We start from the raw sequence: 19,133 nt of genomic DNA on the forward strand, positions 1-19,133 counted from the left end.
ACGTACTAAAAATTTTACATTCAAATTTTGGCTGATAGTGAAATTGTTCAGATGAGTTTTGTGTTTTTTGTTTTGTATTTTTTTTTAATAATTGCACTTACTAGAGGCTACCACCTAGTTAAGAGAAATGGTATCATGTTCTTGTGTTGTTTTTTTTTTTTTTGAGACAGAGTCTTACTGTGTCGCCCTCAGTAGAGTGCTATTGTATCACAGCTCACAGCAAACTCCAACTCTTGGGCTTAAGTCATTCTCTTGCCTCAGACTCCCAAGTAGCTGGGACTACAGGCGCCTGCCACAATGCCCGGCTATTTTTTGTTGTTATTGTTGTTGCAGTTGTCATTGTTGTTTAACTGGCCCAGGGCGAGTTTGAACCCACCACCCTTGGTGTATGTGGCTGGCATCATAACCACTGTGCTACAGGCACCAAGCCGATAACATGTTCTGATACCAAAATAGTGTCTCATTGCCCATTCGGTCGCTCATTTATTCAACATAAATTATTACAAATGCAGTGCTTATCAGTCCTGGGTATAGGTTATAATCACCTATAGTACATTTAAAAAAAAAAGTCATGCCAGTTAATCAGAATCTCCAAAGGTGGATCTAAAACATGTTTGTTTTTGGAGAGCTTCATAAGTTAATTTGAAGGATAGTTATAAGTACCTAAAATCTAGAAATCAAGAGCATGCAGTTTAGTAGGCAAGGGGAAAAAAAGAGACAAGTAAACTTCCAATTGCATTATTAAATTATATAAAGATACTGTATATCTATAATGGATGTTATAAGCCAAGCAAAATGGAATTTAGAAGGTCATTCTGGTAGGGGGGGGTGTCAATGTATATATTCCCTAGAAGGATATAATTCTTTTTTTTTTTAGAAGGATATAATTCTTTGGAGGGAATTAAAGAGGGTTTTAGGGTGGACATGGTGGCTGAGGCCTGTAATCCTAGCACTTTGGAAGACTGAGGCAGCAAGATCACTTGAGCCCAGGGGTTTGAGACTAGCCTGGGCAATACAGAAGCCCCATCTTTACAGTTCAGTTGTTTTTCAAATAGCCTAGTGTCAGGAGGCTGACATGGGAGGTTTGCTTGAGCCCAGCCTGGGCAATAAGCAAGACTTGTCTCTAAAAAATAAATAAATAAAAATAAAATACAGTTTAACTTCCATAATTGACCACTTCCCTACATTTGATCATCTCCTGGAGTTGACCTAATTTTCATAGACTGGACATGCAGCACATGTACCTATCAGTACAGAAGGCCTTATGTTGACTACCTCCATATGTTGACCAGTTTGTTACAGTCCCTTGTGTGGTCAACTTACAAAGGTTCTACTATAAATAGAATGTGGTATAATTAGAACAAAAAGATAAGAACAAGTGGTAAGATTTGTGGTTAGTGAGCTAGGCAAGATCTTTTTCATAAAGAGAGACTTGTGTGTTGAGCAAAAGAATTTGAGTTTTATCCTGATTAGCAGTAGAGAGCTTGAGGCTTATATTTAGACTCGGCTGAGGAAGAGGAAGAATAATCATATAAATAATATACAGAGAAACAAAGGACTCAAAAGATGTTTTTGTTTAAAAACTAAAAATAAGCACGTTTATTTCATTATAGGTTTCTGGTTTGAATTTATTTCTATGAATATAAACTTTTTGCCAGGTTTAAAAAAAGTAGAATGAGAGGTGAAAAGGAAATAGGCTAGTAAGAAAGGTTGAATTTGGAATGAGGGAAGGAAACAGGAAGATGAGAGAGAGGTAAAGGAAAATGGGGCCAAAAGGTGACAAAAGCGGAAGGGAGGAGAGGAAACAGATACTTGATTTTCCATCCATAGACCCTCAGTGGAAAGAAGGCTTAATGCCAAGATTCATGCTGTGCTTTGTGGCTTTAAAAAAATTCCTACTTGTGATTGTTGATTTAACAGTGGCCATGGACTCCTTTGTCTTTTTGTTTGTTTTTAAGGGGATGAAAGTATCATCCCCTTTTACATTCTTAACATCTTTAGAGTTCTCCAGATAACACGGGTATATATGTTTATATTATTGTTCTATCAAATTATCAATTTTCAGCTGGACATGATAGCTCACACCTGTAATTCTAGCACTCTGGGATACTGAGGCAGAAGGATCCTTTGAGCTCAAGAATTTTGAGACCAGCCTAAGCAAGAGCAAGACCCTATCTCTACTAAAAATAGAAAAATTATTGATGCGTTATGTCAGGTACCTGTTGTCCTAGCTACTCAAAAGGTTGAGGTAGGAGGATCACTTGGACCCAGGAGTTTGAGGTTATAGTGAGCTACCCAGCACCCTAGCCTGGGGCAACAAGAGTGAGACTCAGTCTCAAAAAAAGAAAGAAAGAAAAAAGAATACTAATTTTCAGCCAAGCACAGTAGCATATACCTGTATTCCCAGCTCCTCAGGAGGCTGAGGTGGAAGGATAACTTGAGCCCAGAAGTTTGAATCCAGCCCGGCTAATACAGTGAGATTCAAGACAAAAAAAACAGTTTTTTGTTTGTTTTTTGAGACAGAGTGTCGCCCTCCGTAGAATGTCATGGTGTTACAGCTCACAGCAACCTCCAACTCTTGGGCTTCAGTGATTCTCTTGCCTCAGCCTCCCTAGTATCTGGGACTACAGGCACCCACAACAACGTCCAGCTATTTTTTTGTTGTAGTTGTCATTGTTGTTTGGTAGGCCCAGCCGGATTCGAACCCGTCAGCCCCAGTGTAGGTGGCCGGCACCCTAGCCACTGAGCTATAGGCGCCAAGCCCAAATTTATCTATTTTTATATTTATCCTCCTATACTAATTTTTTAATAGGACAAAATAAATCATAGCCTTATATATATTACATATTAGATTGTATCTAAAAATGATTAAATTTAATCTGACTCTGAATTTAAGAAGTTTCTACTTCTTTTACTCCTACTTATCCCGCAGCTTAAGGATAATATCATTAATTAAACTATCTCCCTCTTGGCCAGGCATGGTGGCTCACTCCTGTAATATCAGCACTCTGGGAGGCTGAGGCAGGTGGATCACCTCCAAAAATAGCCACGCGTTGTGGCAGACACCTGTAGTCCCAGCTACTCTGGAGGCTGAGGCAAGAGTATCACTTGAGCCCAAGAGTTTGAGGTTGCTGTGAGCTATGATGACATGGCACTCTACTTGGAGCAGCAAAGTGAGACTCTATCTCTTTTTTTTTTTTTTTGCAGTTTTTGGCCAGGGCTGAGTCTGAACCCACCATCTCCAGCATATGGGGCCAGCGCCCTATTCCTTTGAGCCACAGGAGCCACCATGAGACTCTATCTCAAGAAAAAAAAAAAAAGAAAGAAAGAAAGAAAAAGAAAACTATCCCCCTCTTAAAATTTTGGATATGGTTAGTGATTTACATGATCAGATATAGGTTTTTTGTTCTAAATTTTTCTTTTTTAGTTTTTTATTTATTTATTTATTTTCTTGAGACAGTCTCACTTTGTCACCCTGGGTAGAGGCTGTGACATCATAGCTCACAGCAACCTTAAACTCTTGGGCTCAAGCTATTCCCTTTCTTCAGCCTCCTGAGAAGCTGGGACTATAGGTGCCTGCCACAACACTCAGCTATTTTTTGTTGCAGTTACCACTGCTGTTTTAGCTGGCTGGGGCCGGGTTTGAATCCACCACCCTTGGTATGTGGGGCCGGTGCCCTACCCACTGAGCGACAGGTGGTGTTCTCAGTGTTCTAAATCTTTCTATTAAATAGGTACTTTTCAGAGACATTATAAAATTTTATCACTTCTCTCTTGATAGGTTGAAATACTTGCTTAGTTATTTTTCAATATTCAGATATTCATTAATTTTTTCAGCTTTATTTTTAAGACTGTTATTTGAAAAGTAAAGTATTACTGTTTTTATAATACCAAAAAGGTACAGTTGCTGTTTTTGTATAATTTTTAAGCAATGTGATTCCTTTCAGTTGTCAGCTTGTACTTAAAGACAAAAATTAAACAATACTTAAATAATCCTGACTTTAGTTCTGCTTAGTGTGGAATCTGTCCTGTTAGATATCCACTGAACTTTTTAATAGAAAGGACCTCTTAAAAGGTTAAAAGTTAATCTTCAAAGTAACAGACTAGTTCTTTTTGCAATATAAATACAAATATGTAGAAGATAAATACATTATAAACCTTCAGGGCCTCATTTGGTTATCTTATGCCTTTAAAATGCAAAAGGAAAAAATTTTTTGAGTTTTTTAAATTGTTTTTTGTTTTTGTTTTTTTTTCTTTTTTTTTGTAGAGATGGAGTCTCATTTTATGGCCCTCGGTAGAGTGCCATGGCATCACACAGCTCACAGCAACCTCTAACTCCTGGGCTTAAGCGATTCTCTTGCCTCAGCCTCCCAAGTAGCTGGGACTACAGGCGCCCGCTACAATGCTCGGCTATTTTTTGGTTGCAGTTCAGCCGGGGCCGGGTTTGAACCCGCCACCCTCCGTATATGGGGCCGGCGCCCTACTGACTGAGCCACAGGCGCCACCCTGTTTTTTTTTTTTTTTAATTGACACAAAGTTTTACTTTGTCACCCTCGGTAGAGTGCCTTAGTGTCATAGTTCACAGCAATCTCCAATTGTTGGGCTCAAGCAATTCTCTTACCTCAGCCTCCCTAGTAGCTAGGACTATAGGTGCCCATCACAATGCCCAGCTATTTTTGTTTGTTTGTTTTTGTTTAGCAGGCCCGGGCTGAGTTGGAACCCATCACCCCGCAGCATGTGGCCAGTGCCCTAAACACTGGACTATAGGTGCCCCTAGTTCATTTTTTTGAGATGGAATCTCATTTTGTTACCCTGGGTAGAGTGCCATGGTGTCCTAACTCACAGCCACCTCAAACTCTTGGACTTAAGCCATCTTCTTGCCTCAGCTTCCCAAGTAGCTGGGATTCTAGGTGCCCACCAGGATGCCCGACTAGTATTTTTTTATTAGTAGTAGTAGAGTTAGGGTACCACTGTTGCTCAAGCTGGTCTTGAACTCAGCTCAAGCAGTCCACCTGCCTCAACCTCCCAGAGTGCTAGGATTATAAGCGTGAGCCACAGCACCTGATCAGGAAAAAAAAAGTTAATAGTGGTCAGTGAAGTAGAATTTCCATAAAGTGTCTGAAAATGGGAGGAAAGGTTATTGACTTTACATTTCATTTTGTTAATGTAACATGTTTATATAATTTTGCACTTTTTATTTTCTAATCAAAACAGTATTTGTCATCTTTTTCTTGAATATCTTTAATAACAAATTTCTAGTTCCCATGGTACTCCAAAAAGTGACCTATAAATAAATTGGTTTTAAAATTTCCTCATTTAAAAGGGTACATATTTACTAGTGTATAGCCAATAACCCTTTCTATTTTGTTCATACATTAACTTTGTGGGTTCTAAACAATATTTATTTATTTATTTGAGACAGGGTCTCACTATTTTGCCCTTGATAGAGTGCCGTGGCTTCACAGCTCATAGCAACCACAAACTCTTGGGCCCAAGCGATTCTCTTGCCTCAGCCTCCCAAGTAACTGGGACCACAGGTGCCTGCCACAATGCCTGCTATTTTTGGGTATAGTTGTCGTTGTTTGGCAGGCCTGGGCTGGGTTTGAACCCACCAGCTCTGATGTATGTGGCTGGCATCCTAGCTGCTGAGCCACAGGCTTTGAGCCAGACGATATATTTTTATATATGTTTATAATTTCTTTTTAAACTCCCAGATACTAATTAAAATGTCATTTAAATATACTTTGAATATCCTTTGTCCAAAATGCTGGAGACCAGAGTGTTTCAGATTTTCATTTGTTTTTGGATTTTGGAATAGTTGCATATACATAATGAGATATCTTGGGGAAGGGACCCAAGTCCAAACACAAAATTCATTTATATTTCATATATACCTTACACTTAGCCTAAGAGTAATTTGTACAATATTTTTAGTAATTTTGTGCATGAAACATAGCTTGTGTACATTGAACCATCAAAAAATAAAAATGTCACTATCTTAGCCACTCAAGTGGACAAATCTGTGGTAATTTGGCATAACGATCATTCCTGACTGTGAATTTATATACTGCCAATAATTAATCATTTTCTTATACTTTTTTTACAGATAAGTGTTTAACAGTAAAAAAAGTATATGACATACTATTAATACAGAACAAAAATTATGTGTCAAGTATAGAATTTCTGCCTCTGGCACTATGAAATGATCAATAAGTTTTGGATTTGGGAGCATTTCAGATTTCAGGTTTTTGGATTAAGGATGCTCAACCTGTATTTAACAAAGACAGAATACTTACTTGTTTTTATCAATAGGTAGAGGCTAAATGATGCTGCAGCAAAAAAGAACCAAAAACAGAAATGGTAGAATCATGTGATGGTTCTTAAATCTTTTTTGCTTGAACTTGGCATGTTACTTTTCAGTTCACAATTCATTATCTAAACAAGTCACATAGCTAAGCCTGATGTCAGTGGGGTAGGAATTACAGCCTTTTCAATAATTGTGTTATTGTCAAAATATTCACTGTCCCTTCTTCAACAAAGACAACTCATAGAACTGGAAAATTGCAAGTTGATTCTAGGTAAGAAGTAAGTGTTGGTGGTTCTTTTTATAAAATGTTTATGTATCTCCATAGCTCAGCCAGCAGGAGTGCCAGAGATCTTAAAGAAAAGCTTGCATAGCTGTTCTGTGAAAGGAGAGGAAGAAGTATTTTTAATTGGCAAGAATTTTCTAAAAGGAACTAAAGTTATTTTCCAAGAAAATGTTTCTGGTAAGTAGGCATATTAGTGGCATAGAGATTTTGGTTATATTGATGTAAGAATAACTACAGGGTAAAAAAGTTCAAAAATTTATTAAGTCACTTTTTATTTTAATCAGATGAAAACTCTTGGAAGTCAGAAGCTGAAATTGACATGGAATTATTTCATCAGGTATGTAATTTAAGCCTTTTTGTAATTTGGTTGTTTACTCTCTGAACAATTCTGTTTTGTTCTGAAATTTTCCTGAATTAATATATTAAATTTCCTTTTCATATGAATCATTTAATGGTTCTTTCTTGGCTGGGCATGGTATGGTATCTCACATCTATAGGCCAGCCTGGACAGTGTAGCAAGACCTCATCTCCTAAAAAAATTTTAACATTAGCCATGTGTGATGGCGTGCACCTGGTAGTCCCAGCTACTCAGGAGGCTGGGATTATTGCTTCAGCCTAGGATTTTGAGGTTGCAGTGAGCTATGATTGTACCACTGCACTCTAACCTGGGTGACAGAGCAAGATCCTATCTCTAATTTAAAGAAATAAATAAGTCTTTTTCTTGAGTTTCTTTAACTGAAATAGAATGATTTCAGTAATACTAAACGTGACTAGTTCTTTATTTTAAAAAGTTCAGAGATTTGGCAAACGTCACCATTGTTAAAATTTAAAGAGAAAAATTAAAACATTTCTTCTTTACTTAACACAATGTAATGTAATTATCTGTACCCTCATATTAATATGAAATAAAAATAAATAATAAGTAAATTTAAAAATCCATGATAGGTCAGGCACAGTGGCTCATTCATGCCTGTAATCCTAGGACTCTGGGAGGCCAAGGTGGGTGGATTTCTTGAGCTCACGAGTTTGAGACCAGCCTGAGCAAAAAGTGAGACCCTGTCTCTACCAAAAATGGAAAAACTGAGGCAAGAGGATCGCTTGAGCCCAAGAGTTGGAGGTTGCAGTGACAACAACCAGTGTGACAGATTGAGACTCTGTCTCTTAAAAAAAATCCACGATAAAATGACAAATTCAAAGGAAATCATTTCTTTACTAATTTTTCTGAAGATTTAGATTATATTAAACTACTATATAGTTATATCAAAGGGAAACTGAAATTTATTGATTATCTGCTATGTACTAGGTGCTTTATGTTTACATAAAGTTACCTTCTTGCATTTAGAAGTACTTATCACACTTTCATTAATGAAAGTGGCTATGTAGGCCCTTACCATCTTTTTTTTTTCCTAAGGAAAAAGAAATAAGCTTGAAAACATGAATCAAGACCTGATTTAAGAAGCAGTATGTAGGGCGGATAGGACCAAACTCATAGAAGTTGAGACTAACAGAAGGGAAGGCCAAATTATGAGCAAATTAAATGGAAGGCACATGCAGAGAAGTAATATGCACAGATCGGAGACAGAGACAGAAGCGAGAATGAGCTAATATACAAAATACCCAAAGCCCCAAATTTAATATTAGGGAACTGATGGGGATAGAAAGGAAGGAGTACATGAAGACAAGGAGAGGAATGAAGAGGCAAAAATTGGAGAATCTATTGCCAATTTATCCAAAAAGTTTATAATTCCTTCATGGTTTTTAAATTTAGTTTTTATTCCTTTGTGCATTAATAAAAAAACCTAATAAAGTCAGGAGGCACAGTGGCTCATGCCTGTAATTCTTGCACTCTGGAAGGCTGAGGCAAGAGGATTGCTCAAACCAAGAGTTTGAGGTTGCTGTGAGCTGTAACACCATGGCAATCAACCCCAGGACAACTGAGTGAGACTCTGTCTCAAGAAAAAAAACCTAATAAAAACATATAAAACTTTATCCAATATATTTCCATACTCAAGGCTAAGAGCACAGCCAAGACTGCTACCACTTATATGCCAGTTCAGATATCTCCAAGACACCCTCTCTTTTGAATAGCTGGCTTCAAATTCAGGTTTTCCCACTGTCCCCTAAGATTTGATAACATGCTAGAACAATTCACAAAACTTCGGAAGTGCTGTACTTAATGATAACAGTTTTACAACTAAAGAATATACATCAGAACCAGCTAAAGGGGTAGATGCCTAGAGCAAGGTCTGGCAGGGTCCCAGACATCAGGCTTTTGTCATTCTCGGGGACACATTCTCTCAAAACACCAGCGTGTGGCAATATGCAGAGAATTCCCAACTGGGGAAGCTCACTCAAGCTTTTGGTGTCCAGAGTTTTTATTCAGACTTGATCTGCTCATGTAACTGACCTCTAGTCTTCACTTCCACCGGAGGTCAAAACAGATATGGCATGTTCTAAAACTCCCGTTATAAACACATTGTTAGACTGTCTGGTGGTGCAAGCCCTCAAACAAAGAATCATATCAGACGGGACATTTCAAGGCCTAAAATTCACCTCCCAGTAGCCAAGGGCAAAGACCAGGCATCTCTCCAGGTAAAGACAATTCTTTAATGCATAATATCCTATAAAGTGGAGCTTCCTAAATACCTAGACTAATGCTATATAGAAAGTTTTCCTCTAGCCTCATGCAACACTCTGTAGAAAAGAGTGGAATTTAATAGTCATTCTTTTGTCACACAAACCAATGGACAGTATTTTATAGGGTTCCTTGTCAGACTGGTCTTAAATACTAGTGCCTGCTTTGTCATTAACAATCTGGGTTATTTCAGACAAGTTACTTTTGTGCCCTAGTTTTCTAATCTATAAAACAAGCTCTTTCACTAGATTATTGGAGGCTTCTTTCTAACACTGACATTTTATTATTTCTTATGTAACTTAATCGGACTATTCCCACTCCCTGTGAACCACTAGCAGCTTCTTCCAGAGGACTTCTGGAGGTTGGGGGCATGGTATTCTGACTCTTTTGTATTCTAAACTCATAATAGATACTTAAGAAAAACTTAGTTCATTTTTATACACATTGAAGAAAAAGAGGACTTTATAGTCTAAGGTCCATTTGTTTATTTGGATCATACTTCAAACCCTAATTTCAACCAGTTTCTTGCACACCTGGAGTTTTAATCCTGACAGAAACTTAATATATCTATGTAATACTTGTGTATGCTATTGATATGTTTTGGTTTTTGACAGATTAGTTAGATTAATGTAGACTACCTCATTTGTAATGCACTATTACAATTCTTATTCTTATGATGCATATTTATAGATAAGGAAACTGGGTTCTGCAGATCCAAAGACTTGCCATACAAATTAATAAAATATCCCCAACAAATTATAGTCTTAACTTGCTATTTCATATAGAATTTTATACTAACAAGTCATCCTCCCTCTCTCCTCTCTTGTCCCTTCCTCCCTCCCTCCCCCCCTCTCTCTCTTTCTGTCTCACTTTCTCCCTTTGAGGCATGGGGTAGTTACATTTTTAAAACACTTTTTTTCAGGGCAATTATGCCAGCTACAATAGATATAAAGAAGAATAATCATAAAAATAAGACATGTTGTGGAATGGAAAGGAATTATGTCCTTATTTGGTGGCTATATCTAGAGGTCCTGGGGTTTTTGCAAGCAAGTATGTAAACAAACTAAATCATAATATGATCTGTCACTAATTCTGTGATTTCATTCACTTTAAAATTATTATCTGTTTCAGAGAGAACTTTTCTTTCTTTTTTCCCTGAAGGGGATTTCTGGGATGTATTTTCTTAGAGTGGAAAAGCTGGGATATTCTAGAGAATTGATTGTAGAGATCATATTAAAGGGGGGGGGAGTAAGAATTAAACATTTAGAGAAAAGAAAATATATTGAGAGAAAAGAAACTTTGATGTGGTTAATAAAGAAATATCAGGGGCACCCTGGATGACAGAGCAAGACGCAGAGTGAAAAAACAGAAAATGAAATATCTGGTCTATACAGAAAAGTTAAAAGGGCATCTACAGTATTTAAAGATACCCAAGAGGTACAGGCACAGTAGCTCACACCTGTAATCCTAAAACTGAGAGGCCAAGGTGGGTGGATCGCTTGAGCTCAGGAGTTTGAGACTAGCATAAGCAAGAGTAAGACCCCATCTCTACCAAGAAAAAAAAGAAAAATTAGCCTGGTGTCATGGTGCATGCCCATAGTCCCAGCTGCTTGGGAGGCTGAGACAAGAGGATCACTTCAGCCCAGGAGTTTGAGGTGGCTGTCAGTGATGACTCTGTAGTACTCTATGCAGGGTGACAGAGTGAGACTGTGTCTTGTAATGCTCTATTACAATTCTTACTGTAACAACAACAACAAAAATATCCAGAAGATGGTATTGCAGAGAAAACCATTTAATGAGAATTTGGCAGCCAGGCATGGTGGCTGTTACCTGTTATCCTAGTACTTTGGGAGGCAAAGGTGGGAACAGGAGTTCAAGACCACCTGAGCAAGTGCAAGACCCCATCTGTACGAAAACATAGAACAGGCTGGGCATGGTGGCTCATGCCTGTATTCCTAGCACTTGGGAGGCCAAGGTGGGTGGATTGCCTGAGCTCACAAGTTTGAGACCAGCCTGAGCCAGAGCGAGACCTCGTCTCTAAAAATAGGTGGGCATTGTGGCAGGCACCTATAAGACCCAGCTACTTGGGAGTCTAAGGCAAGAGAATCACTTCAGCCCAAGAGTTTGAAGTTTTTGTGAGCTATGATGCCACGGCACTCTCCTGAGGTTGACAAAGTCAGATTCTGTCTCAAAAAATAAAAAACATAGAACAGTCAGCTAGGTATGGTGGCATGTGCCTATTGTCCCAGCTACTTAGGAGGCTAAGGCAGGAGATTATTTGAGCCTAGAAGATTGAGGTTGCTGTGAGCTACTATGATGCCATTGTATAGTACCCAGGTGACAGAGTGAGACCCTATCTTTAAGTAAACAGATAGATAAATAGATAATTTTATAAATTGCAGTTATGAAAAATTATTGTAGCCATTCAGTTGCAACCTTAAAATTCAAATCATCAGGTATTAAACTTTTTCCATCATACAAATATTGAGAAAAATGAAGTCTGCAAAACAGTTCTTCGTTTAATCTTTGGCTTCTAATCAATGCTTAATCTTCTAATCAATACTGTTGATATCTCATACATACCTAGTATGGTGAGTACACAGTATATCTACTCGCTTTTAACAACTTGAGACAAATTATATATAACATTGTTATAGTCCCAGCTACTTGGGAGGCTGAGTCAAGAGAATTACTTAAGCCCAAGAATTTGAGATTGCTGAGAGCTGTGATGCATGGGCACTCTACAAAGGGCAACACAGTGAGACTCTGTCTCAAAAAAAAAAAAAAGATGCCAAAAAAGGTTCTTAGCAGATTTTGTGGGAACATCTAGGTTAAACAAAGGTAGAAAAGTTTAGAGGTTTTGTGTTTTTAAAATGGTAATTTAACAGTGTGTCTTTGGTCAAGTCTGATTATATATATATTCCCAACTAGAAAATGAATGTGGCACTGGTAATTTTCTCCTCAGAGACTGAAAAATATCTAGCACCAATTGCTTGTACACTTTCAGAAAGATTATCTGCTGGGGAAAAAAATAAATGATTTTGAATCCAAGCATGTTTTTCTAAGAAATTAAAATTTATTCTCTTTTGACCCCAAAGATCATCATACCTAGTGCAAAGGCCTCCTAGCCCTTTGTACATTTTGTATGTATTATACTCGTAGTTCAGTAGTAGTTAATTGCTCCTAATATGTGAGACTAGTATTAAAAACAACATTTGACCACTATCCACAATTTACCTAGTTTTTAATTCAAATCAAGAATTTTTAGATTCAAACTGAAGGAAGTATGAAGAATTTCTACCAAAATAGGTTCATTTGGGTTTTTAAAAGGTTTCAAATTAGTTTGCTTAAATATATTCTTCCAAATGGTTGATGTGAAAGTGTTTTGGTAAACAATATGCATCTGATTTTTAGATACTTATCCTCTTTCTAAATACCAAGAAATAAGTTATTATTCAGAAAAATAATTTTAATTATAGAGTTTGCCAAATAATTTTAAAAATGGAATGATACTTGATAAGCATCTATTTATCCATCTCTTTAATTCTAGATAACCTGCTTTGTGACATAGTCATAGTGTTTAAAGTTTAAAAGTAGAACAGAGGTAGTAGACAGATTTTAAAACTTAGTTTCTTAAAAGCTGTATCAGTGCCAGTGCAGTTTTCATGACATATGTGCTTTCAGATTTTTCCCCTGAATAACTATGGATGTATGCACATTTGTACACATTTTCTACCTGATTTTAAAATGTATCTTTTTTTGAAATTGTTAATTCAGGAGGCGTTCTGTTAATACCATAAATTAGAAGTTAATTCTTTATTTATAATATGACTTGATTTCAGAGAGTGTTTTAAGATGTCGCAGAAATAAGTTAAGTGCTCAGAAATTGAATTCTTAATCTTTATCTCATTTGTCCCATATTCTGTTCAACTGAGTTGTCCAAATACAATCTAAGTGAATAACAAAAGGTCATCAAATTCACTTTACCTTCAGCTGTCAGCTTTGGCCTCCTGATACCAGATAATTAGTAAAAAAGCATAATCACCACCCCCAATGTTCCTTCCTATTACTATAATCTAGTGAAGAGAAAAATAGTCAAATGTGGTTCATGTTATCCTTTAAGAAGATGTAATCCCCTTAAATAATACTATTGAAACATTTATGAACTCTATCCTTTTCTTATAAGGATGCTTCTGCCACTATTCTGGTTAAAAATGTCCTCAGTTTACTGAGGTTTGAATAAACTGAACCCTATTTGACTTTAAATGATAATTAAGTAATTAGGAAGCTGTGAACTGCATTGTGTAGTACATCTCACATTGGAGTTGTATAAAACATATCATAAGTGACTTTGCTGTCAGTGGGCTTATTTTTTCCTCATATCTGTTCTTTTATTTATTAAATATATTTGGATGTATTTTGTATAACGTACCTTTTTTTTTTTTTTTTTTTGAGACAGAATTTCACTTTGTCACCCCTGGTAGAGTGCTGTTTCTCATAGCTCACAGCAACCTCAAACTCTTGGGCTCAAGTAGTTGTCTTGCCTCAGCCTCCCAAGTAGCTGGGACTACAGGTGCTCGCCACAGGGCCTGGTTGTTTTTAGAGACCAGGTCTCGCTCTTGCTGGTCTCGAACCCGTCAGCTCAGGCAGCCCACCTGCCTCAGCCTCCTAGAGTGCTAGGGTTACAGGTGTGACCCATAATGTACCATTCTTTTTTTTTTTTTGCATTTTTTGGCTGGGGCTGGGTTTGAACCCACCACCTCCGGCATATGGGGCCAGCACCCTACTCCTTTGAGTCACAGGCACCGCCCAATGTACCATTCTTAATAAGAAAGGTAGAGTGAAGAATTAAACAGCCTACATCCTCATGGAGCTTACGTGGTTGGAGAGAGACAAAAAAAGCAATTAGGACAGGGTGGCACCTGTGGCTCAAGGAGTAGGGCACCAGCCCCACATACCAGAGGTGGCGGGTTCAAACCTGGCCCTAGCCAAAAACTGCAACCAAAAAAATTAGGACAATTTTAAATGGTGATAAGTGCTATTTTGGAAATAAACAATATTATGTAGTAAGGTTGGAAAGGTTACTTTAAGTAGAATGGTTAGGGAAGGCTTCTCTGAGGAGCTGACCTTTGTTTAAGACCTTTGTTTAAATGGGGTCAGGAACTTGCCATTTGAGGGAGTGAAGGAAAAATATTACACTTGGAAAGAACATCAAGTATAAAGATTCTAAAGTAAAACTGAATTTAGTACGTTAAAAGAATGGACTGAGAAGGTCAAGTGTGTCTAGAGTATAGTGTGCTAAGGGTAGAGTGGGAATGAAAACTACTAGGAAAACATAAAGTTGACAGGATAGGGACCTTGTAAGTTATTGGAAGACAATTTGGTCTTTACCTTAAAAGCAATTTTTAAATTAATGTCCTGATACCTGTGAACCTGAGCTTTAAAATGTGTTCTTTTTTAAATCAGACTTTCAAAACTTGACAGCTAACAGGAAATGTATTTAATTAAAAATTTTAAATTTAAATATTGCTTCTGACTCTTGTACCTTTCTTTTCCTTAGAATCATCTTATTGTGAAGGTTCCTCCTTATCATGACCAGCATATAACTTTGCCTGTATCGGTGGGAATATATGTAGTGACTAATGCTGGAAGATCTCATGATGTTCAGCCCTTCACTTACACTCCAGATCCGGGTATGTCAACAAAAAATTTTGAACTAAAATGAATACTTAATTTCTAGTTCTTTGGAAGGATATGAAGACCAGCCAACCAAAAAATGGGTTGCTATTACCAGTGTCAATGAGTTGTTTCTTTTAGAGACAGCATTATTTCTTAAGAATATAGCCACCAAATACTGCTTTTTCTCTTAAATTAAGGGAATTATTTCTACCGTATACTCCCGTATACTCCAATAATAAAAGAAAAGTCAGGAATGCTGTGAAGTCAAACTCTCTGACCCTGTCTTGTAGGTTACTCCTTACCGGGGATAACCATTCATTGAGTACCTTTTATATGCAGACAGGTGAAAGTAAAAACTTTGGGAAATTGCTAACTATTGTGTTTGGCTAGTTGATAAGAGTGCATTTTGAGAGAGGTGGGAGATAAGCCTGGAGCAGTAAGTGATTAAATAAAAAATACCAAAGACTGATGGTAAGTAAATATTTAAAATAAAATTTTAAGCAGTTAGGTAAAGTAAGATATTTTAGAAATCAAAGGAACAAGACTAACTGAAATGTTAGAAGTTTAAAAGGCATCTGGCCATGAAGTCATTTGCCTGCTTTCTTTTAGTTGTCTGAAGAAGAAAAAAGCTCTCACTTGGCAGAAGAAGGAAAAACATTTTGGAAATGGAAATACTTCGCATGTTCCATTGACCTAGACTTGGTTTCTGCTATGGTTACATTTAGTTCAGTTCATTATAGTCTCCGAAGTACTTCAGAATTAGCAGTTCTTACATATCTGTGGTTTGTTGATATGTTATTCTCAAAGAGTTGAGGATCCAGTGAGGTAGAAGGTGAAGAAAGGTGATAGGGAAAGAAAGCTCTGGCATCAAAAAGTGAGGGAAATAGTAGCTAGGACAGAGTTAGGATCAACTAGCCTCGGTAATTACTTTCCATCACCTAACTTATCTATTCTCTGTATTGCTTTTAATCATGCCTGAATTTTGCAACATTTATTATTTTTCACTGGTTTGCTATAAAACTGTGCCACAGTATACCACTAATGAACTACCTCTTGGTATTTGTTCTAGAATAAAAGATCACCGTAAAAACTTTGGACCAAAAGGCAAAGTTTAGAAATAATAGGAAAAAGAAAATTGCTGTATACTCAAAGACAATATTTGATTGTTTTTCTCTCGAGGAAGGCCTCAAAAATCCAAGGAAATTCAATTTAAAATAAATGGTAGTGGAAGCATTGTAGAAACTGAGGTTACTAAATATTAACATTAAATATAGTGTGGGAGCCTGTGTAAATGTAGGGGAAAAGATGGTATAATTACTATATTTGAACTTGTTTCCTGATGGGCTTCTTCATCACTTGGATGGGAAGAAAAAGTGAATGTATGTCAGAGAATAGGCTTAAAGTTTTTGCTGTCCCGAAAATACCAAGATTTTGTTGTTGTTTGTTTTTATTAATCAATCATAGAGAACTTCAGGACTTTGAAGTACTTAGCATCAGCACTAAGAATCCTCATTTCTCAGTGATAAAGGGTAATTATTAGAAATTTCCCTTTGATAAGTTGCCAAATAAAGCAGTTTTAAAGTATTCTGCTTTAAAGGCTATGTAATTGCCTAATTTGGGCCATACTTAGGTAATCATTACCATATGTTTGTTCTTTTAAGTCCCCCCTCCACATATTTTGTACATCATAATACAAATTACTCTTAGAAAATTTGTTTGAGGGTGGCGCCTGTGGCTCAAAGGAGTAGGGCGTTGGCCCCATAAGCTGGAGGTGGCAGGTTCAAACCCAGCCCTGGCCAAAAAAAACTGGAAAACAAATTTTTTTGTTTGAATAAACTTGGTATGTAAGCTTTGACTAAGATATAATGCCTTAGTTTCTGCCTTTATGATATAGCTAATTAAAGAACCTTCCCACAATTTCACTTTTTTTTGTAGAGACAGAGTCTCACTTTATCGCCCTCGGTAGAGTGCCATGGCATTACACAGCTCACAGCAACCTCCAACTCCTGGGCTGAAGCGATTCTCTTGCCTCAGCCTCCCGAGTAGCTGGGACTACAGGCGCCTGCCACAACGCCCAGCTATTTTTTGGTTTGCAGTTCAGCCGGAGCCGGGTTTGAACCCGCCACCCTCCGTATATGGGGCCGGTGCCTTACCGACTGAGCCACAGGCACCGCCCTCAATTTCACTTTTTTATATTTTATAAAACATGGTAATCTTTTGAGATGTTTATGAGAGAGAATACAACTTCAGAAAATCTTGAAATATTCTTCTTAGTAAAGTATCTCAAGAATGGAAAAAAAAGTATCCAATGTACTCAACACTACTATGAAATCAGTATATAATCACCTACACATTCATAGGAATGGTAAAACATAACTATAGTCCAGAAAGAAGAAGGGAAGAGGAGGGTGGGGGGGGGAACTAGGAAGAGGGAGGGTATTTGGGGAGACCTCACCTAATGTGCATAATGCAATGATACATTTTAAAACCATTAAGAATAGAGTATAGGGTGGCACCTGTGGCTCAATGGGTAGGGTGCTGGCCACATATACTGAGGGTAGTGGGTTCGAACCCAGCCCCAGCCAAACTGCAACAAAAAAATAGCTGGGCATTGTGGTGGGTGCCTGTAGTCCCAGCTACTCGGGAGGCTGAGGCAAGAGAATCGCCTAAGCCCAGGAGTTGAAGGTTGCTGTGAGCTGTGACACCATGGCACTCTACCAAGGGTGACAAAGTGAGACTCTGTCTCTGAAAAAAAAAAAAAGAATAGAGGCTTGGCGCCTGTGGCTCAAGTGGCTAAGGCGCCAGCCACATACACCTGAGTTAGCGGGTTCAAATCCAGCCCGGGGCCTGCCAAACAACAATGACAGCTGCAACCAAAAAATAGCCGGGCATTGTGGCGGGCATCTCTAGCCCCAGCTACTTGGGAGACTAAGTCAAGAGAATCGCTTAAGCCCAGGAGTTTGAGGTTGCTGTGAGCTATGATGTCACAGCACTCTACCCACAGTGACAGCTTGAGGCTCTGTCTCAAAAAAAAAAGAATAGTGTATAATGCCTTACCCCAACAAATAAGTAAGCAAGCAAGTTAATCAGTTAGATGTAAGCATTCCACATTGTATATCAAATCAGCACATTGTACCCCATAAATGCATTAATGTACACAAGCTATTTTGACTCATTTAAGGACTGGTTAAATATTTGAAAATTCAGTAGTATATCACTATAGTAGCTAAAAACAGGCCAGCCCTAATATTCTCATGTTCGAGTAGAAATGGTGACTGCTAATACAATCTATTTATTAATAAAAATTGTAAGTAAAACTAACAAATCATTAAATATAGTATCTCCTATCCTCCTATTTTGACCAAAATACCTTCATAACAACCTGGAAGGCCAGATTTGGATTTAGAATTTTTCTTTTTGAGACAGAGCCTCACTTTGTCACCCTTGGTAGAGTGCCCATGGTGTCACAGCTCACAGTAACCTCAAATAATTTTATATTTTACCATAAAATTTATCAGTTCCATAAAAAGGAACTGATACAGTTCCTCATGTATCAGTTCCTAATACATGAGGAACTGTATTAAAGAGTCGTGGCATTTGGAAGGTTGAGAACCACTGCTCTAGGCCATGTATAAGTACCCAGGATCCCCAAATTTTTTGTATACCTAGACTGTATGAGTACTCTTAGACCTATTGGGTAGACAGAACTTAGAAGCACTGCCTAGAGGTACCAAGACACTCCACATATAGGATGCAGACTCAAGTGGAAAAATTAGAGTGGCAAGCTGGGGATCCTCTTTCCTCATGCTGCCATATTCCATCCTGGAATTCTAAGCAGTTCAAACATTCTAAATTCAGGCTCGGAGCCTGTAGCTCAGCGGCTAGGGTGCCAGCCACATATACCAGAGCTGGTGAGTTCTAATCCAGCCTGCGCCTGCCAAACAACAATGACAACTGCAACCAAAAAATATCTGGGCATTGTGGCAGGCGCTTGTAGTCCTAGCTACTTGGGAGGCTGAGGCAGGAGAATTGCTTAAGCCTAAGAGTTTGATTTGATTTTTTTCCATTCAATTATGTATAAATCATTTGGTGGATCTGATGTGCAACATACTAAGATAAGTTATTTAACTTTATTCTTAGAAGACATATGTACAATTTGTCTCTATTCACATAGTTATAATTTGGCATGTTAGTAAATATAAAATAAATTTCTTGAAAAACAGAAGTTA

The 19,133-nt window shown here is 37.7% G+C and overlaps 2 protein-coding genes across 6 annotated transcripts in view; one reads left to right on the top strand and one right to left on the bottom strand.

The window, feature by feature from the left end:
* The window catches only part of NOB1 (NIN1 (RPN12) binding protein 1 homolog), a 270,061-nt gene that overhangs the window by 169,901 nt on the left and 81,027 nt on the right, over nt 1–19,133 (bottom strand). The window lies entirely within an intron of this gene.
* Nucleotides 1–19,133, top strand: part of NFAT5 (nuclear factor of activated T cells 5) — a 168,879-nt gene that overhangs the window by 121,884 nt on the left and 27,862 nt on the right. For 4 of the 5 annotated variants that reach the window (XM_053604625.1, XM_053604636.1, XM_053604644.1 and 1 more), the window contains exons 7-9: nt 6,633–6,767; nt 6,875–6,927; nt 14,786–14,918. In XM_053604625.1, coding sequence (XP_053460600.1) covers nt 6,633–6,767; nt 6,875–6,927; nt 14,786–14,918 — 321 coding nt within the window. Of the gene's footprint in view, nt 1–6,632; nt 6,768–6,874; nt 6,928–10,147; nt 10,276–14,785; nt 14,919–19,133 lie in introns of those variants that run through there. The other variant, XM_053604664.1, reaches the window with a different exon arrangement.

Source organism: Nycticebus coucang, chromosome 2, assembly GCF_027406575.1.
Source record: "Nycticebus coucang isolate mNycCou1 chromosome 2, mNycCou1.pri, whole genome shotgun sequence".
Classification (NCBI taxonomy): domain Eukaryota; kingdom Metazoa; phylum Chordata; class Mammalia; order Primates; family Lorisidae; genus Nycticebus; species Nycticebus coucang.